Source organism: Apaloderma vittatum, unplaced genomic scaffold (genome assembly GCF_000703405.1).
Source record: "Apaloderma vittatum isolate BGI_N311 unplaced genomic scaffold, ASM70340v1 scaffold30411, whole genome shotgun sequence".
NCBI lineage: Eukaryota > Metazoa > Chordata > Aves > Trogoniformes > Trogonidae > Apaloderma > Apaloderma vittatum.
In genome coordinates, this window is record NW_009697878.1 from 29,634 (window position 1) to 34,557 (window position 4,924).

The 4,924-nt window shown below is 55.8% G+C and overlaps 1 protein-coding gene across 1 annotated transcript in view; it reads right to left on the reverse strand.

The window, feature by feature from the left end:
• The window catches only part of TEX264 (testis expressed 264), a 35,477-nt gene that overhangs the window by 27,431 nt on the left and 3,122 nt on the right, over positions 1-4,924 (reverse strand). The window contains 1 exon segment of the mRNA XM_009877807.1: positions 2,352-2,573. Coding sequence (XP_009876109.1) covers positions 2,352-2,573 — 222 coding nt within the window.

The window sequence follows — 4,924 nt, forward strand, 5'->3', positions numbered from 1 at the left end:
CTCCTCACCAGCTCTTGCTCCCTCAGCTGGTCCCCAAACCCTCAGCTCCTTCACTCCACACATCCTCTCCTCTCACCTTCTCCTCCCATTTCCCTTCCCTATTTTTCAGCATCTTCAAAGCTTTCTCCACCCTTCCTCCCCACCGTCCACCCCTCTCCCTGCCTCCTCCACCTCCCTTCTCCGTCCTGGTCTCTCCCACACCTCCCTCCTGTGACTAGACAGCCATGCCATACTTCCTCCACTTCAGCTAACTTCCTCTCTTCACAGGAGCCAGTGTTCCATCTCTGCTGCTGAGCCTCCTTTCACGCCTCCTGGCTTTTGCCATCCCACTCCCTTCCTCCCACAGAGACGGCAGTGGGGGGCACGCTGCCACTCGGTAGGCCTGACCCATGGCTCTCATTAACAGAGCCCTTCTCAAAGCAGGCGCAGCATGAAATAAATAAATAAAGCAAATCTCTGTCTCGCTACTGTCTCGGGTTGCTTAAGGAAGCCGGGCTCTGGGGGTGGGATGAAGGATGCTATTTGGGGAAGCTGTCTCCATGGCAATCCCCATTCCCACCACCAAACAGGCACAGGTCACCTGCTTCCATGAAAGTTTCCCCCCTCCTTCCACATCCCTCAGCCTGGGAAGTGCCAGCACAGCCCCAGGGGCACAGGCAGTCCAGCCCACAAGAGAAGCAGCAGGGATGCAAGAAAAGATGCAGGGATGGTGCTGGCACTGCTGCCAAGGGCCTCCGAAGTCCTCCACATCACGTCGGAGGAAGCCAGGGCATCTCGGTGGTGCAGCGTGGAAGAACCAGCAGCACCCACTGCCCTCTGCGCTGTGTGGGCAAGGCAACCCCATCACCTCCCTGCCTGCATCCCCATGGTCAGCCTACGGCAGACACAGAGCCGCTGGCACATGTGCTGTTGGGACTGGGGCAGAGATTAAAATGTGTCCTCTCCCTCTGCACACAGCCCTGGGTGCTGCAATTCCATATGGTTCCACTTATTTATTCTAATTCAAAATGGGCCACTCCCATTAAACGCTGCCAGGTGCTCCCAGAACAACCCGTGGTTCCCTTTTTAGCTCTAACAACTCCATCTCTCATGCGACAGATGTGCTCGCCGGGACCTTTCCCCAAGTAAAGCAGCGTCAGCCCCGCGTCGCCGAGCGCTCCCGCAGCCAACCTGGTGCTCCCACCCGCGCCAGCCCCCTCCCTGCACACCCACACGTCCGTCGCAGGGCTGGCAGCCCTGCCCGATACCCCCCACTGCAAAAAAGCCGGCAGCGCTCCAGGAATCGACACGGAGAGGATGAAGAGAAAAGAGGAGAACAGGGAACTGGCTCTGCTCTCCACCAGCTATCTGGTATGGGAGGGCACAAACAGCAGCAGGCAGCTCCCAATGGCCAGGACGGACAAGAGGGTCGGCAAAGAGCCCACGGATGAAGCGCTGGGGTTGGCACCCGGGCAGCTCTCCTGAGGCACGGCGCAGGCTGGAGGGATTCACACGGTTCCCCCACACGGCTGGGAGTTTCGCCAGGAAAAGCAAGTTTATAAATAGTGCATTTCAACAAGAACAAACGAAAGTGGCAGAACTCGACAGTCAGATAAGCCAGGGGCTGAGTGCTGGCCCCTCCCCAGCATCCTCCCCCACTAGGAAGGACGGTCCCTTCCCGCCATCGTCCAGCTGGCCAGGACCATCCTCGCTCTCTGGGAAACCTGGATCTGGAGGTGTCCGTGCCAGATGTGCTGCTTGGGAACACCCTTGTTGCAGCTGGTCTGGCAGCCAGAGCAAGGCAGCGAAGCTCCATGCAGGGGCAAGGGCAAACACAGCCCACAGCCATCAGCTGCCCAGCTAGGGCCAAGGGCCACAATTTTCAACGTACTGCTTGAAACCCAGTCTTCAAAAGCCTATGGGCCAGAAAGTTTCTAACTTCTCCTCCCACCTCTGCAGAAAACAGCTGCCCCACGGGTGAGGCTGGCACTTGAAACAGAAGCTTCACAGCACGATGCGTTACACTGAAGGGGCACATACCTGCCAGATCCTAACAACAAGACGATACTCAACGGGAAAACCAGCTTTTATCTCTACGTTAATGAGAAGAGCAGTAAAGTCGTCAGAGGAGAACTTGCTTCTCGTAAACACAAAACAGCAGAAAAGACATCCCTGCGCCTATGGAGCGAATGGGAGGACATGCCTGCTGGGGACCTGCCTGCCAGATTGCAAAAGGAGGAGCTCTTGATGGTGGTGCCCAAGGGAAGATATCAAGAGATGACATGTCAGAGCAGCCCCATCAGCCGTCAGCAAGAGAAGCTTCTGACAGTCCACCGAACACATGCAACACTCTTCATGCCACACTTGCTTACCTTGATGTAGGTGTCAAGGGCTGGGTGGACACGGTTGACTGCTAGATGGATGGACAGTGGCGTAGTGAACGGGAAGGTTGCCATGACCACATGGCTAGGAGCAGGGAAGGAGAAGATCTTGAAGCCATACTTCTGGAACCGCTTGATCTGCTCTTCTGACGGCTTTGCATCTCCCTCGCTCAGGATTCGCCCTATGGCAAAGCGGCACTTCTCTGGAGAAACCTGATCGAGGGGGACAGACAGACTATGTCAGAAGAAGAGACACTTAAGACCAGCCAAAACCTCACTCTGCTGAGCATGAAGGCAGGAGACCGCCATGAACCAGGGTCAATGCAATGGCCCGGCACAATGAGGCAGGCCAAACCAGGTGCCTGCTCCAACCCAGGCTGATCCAAACTGTCCACGCTCCTCCCAGCCTATGCTCACAGCCCAATGGGGAAGGTACCGCTTCCCTCCTTGGAAAGCAGAGAAGAACTAAACCCCACTGGGCTGCTCACCCAAACCTGCCCCAGATGACAGCCACTGCAGAAAGTACCTCTCCTTATTCTCCCATCAGAGACCTGACTGTTGAGACACGGTCACTGCTATCCCCACCTGCAGACACCCCTGCAGGTAAAAAGAGATGTGACCACAACCTGCCCAGCTTGCCTCCATCCCACTCCCACACAACTGACTGGCACAGGCCACTGGCACCAAGCCAGAGAGAAAAGCAGAAGTGCTTGGTCCCACTTGACCAGGCACACTCAGCCCGGCACAATTTTACAGGTGGGAAAACTGAGGCATGTAAGATTTGCATGCAGTTACCATTTTAGACCCCGACAACACATAAAACACGCTCTCTTTTCAGATTTGGGGATGTCACCCATTAGGACAGGAGGCTGCATGGTCCCCAGCCCACAGGGGGGCTCAAGGCTCTGCTCCTGGCACAGTGACAGCCCACGGGACTCCAGCCATCTCCACGACAAAGCTTACTCAGGCTTACTCCTGGTTTTAAAGAAAATCCCACCACTCGCATTCACATTTACCCGTCAGGGGGCAGGCGAGCCCAGCAGCTCTGGCGGGATGATGGGAAGCAGAAGGAGGGTGTGCCCAAGGCCACCGTGTTACCACCTCCCATCCCCACGTGCCCCCAAGCAGATCTCAGCTCTGTGCTCCCCAGTCTCATCCCTAACATCATCTGTGCTAAAGCTCAGTGATGTCTCCTCCTGCAGCATACACCACCCTACACCTCACTCCTGGCCCTTCTTTTCCCTTGAACACCCTTTAATGTTGCACTGCAGGACCATTCCAGAGAGGAAACAGGAGCAGATGTGTATAGGACGGAAGAAAACACTGCCAGAAGCAGCCATCAAGCAGGGGACTGGCGTGCCTACAGCTCGCTCTTGCCCTCCTGTGCTGCGAGAGGGAGCTGCAGACAGGGCTGTGCCGAGCTCCCCTGCTCGGGGGAAGGAGAAGTAGATCCACCCCAAGAGGCAGCAGTAAAAGGCACCCACGGAGAAAGGCCCAGACGAAGCAAGGAGGTAAGGGAAACCTAGGCACAATTCCTTTAAACAGGCAATCTCCATTAAAGACAGGTGACCCCCAGACCCAGAGCAATCGCTGGAAGGAGGGGAGCTGCTGGAGCAGGCAGCACCACTCAGACCAGGCGCGTTTTGCTTCTGCTCCTTTTAACTTTCTTCTTCATAGTGTGCAGCCCTGCAGGCGTTTTCTGACGGGCAGCAAGGCAGATTTGCCTCCTCTCCCACCTGGCAAAGCCCATCTCAAGGGAGGGAAGGAAATATTCCAGTTAAAAGAAGCCATTCTCTAACAAATCTATCCTGTTGGGGTGGCCAGGTGCTGGTTAAAGCCTCTGCTGCCTCGGGCGTCCCGACAGAGAAGTTTTAGAAATGAGTAGTTACCTATTCATCCACAGCTTTGCCTATAGGAGCAAAGCCCATTCCTGCATTCAGAGAGCATTTTGGCCTCATCCATCCAGCACTTGGGCACAGCCTGGTCGCTGAACACACAAATGCATGAACTGAGGCAAAAGGCCCTAACAAGTGCCTACAGCTAAATGTGAGCAGAAGCACTTGGCTGGAGCAGAGCACAAACCCACCCGCCACAGCCAGTCCTTGCTGAGGAGTTATTTTTATTGCTGCCAGACGTGGAAGAAGGAGGGAGAAGTCCTCTGGGCCGCTAAATATTAAATAAAAAGGCAAAAGGGGAAAAAAAAGTGCAAATTAATATTAATCTTGTCCATTAAAACACATAAAACATTGCTGGCAGGGGTTTGGCAGCACTCAGGGAGCATCCTTGTGCGAACACCGGAGCCAGGAGCCAGCAGAGAGCCCTAGGGACGTCAGTGACGGCAGTCACCCCAAGGCCCAGTGTGACCCTGTGGCAGCCCACATGCTCCAGGCCACGAGGCTCCCCCCAGCCCCATGCCTGGCCGAGAGCCAAAACATGGCTCTCCAGCTCTGGCATCCCCATCCTCTCTCCTCACAAAAGCCTCCTTTCGCCAGGAGTCCATCAGCACAGCAAACGCCACACTGGCACCTGCCGGTCCTCTAGGCTTGGGACCAGGAGGCACGCGC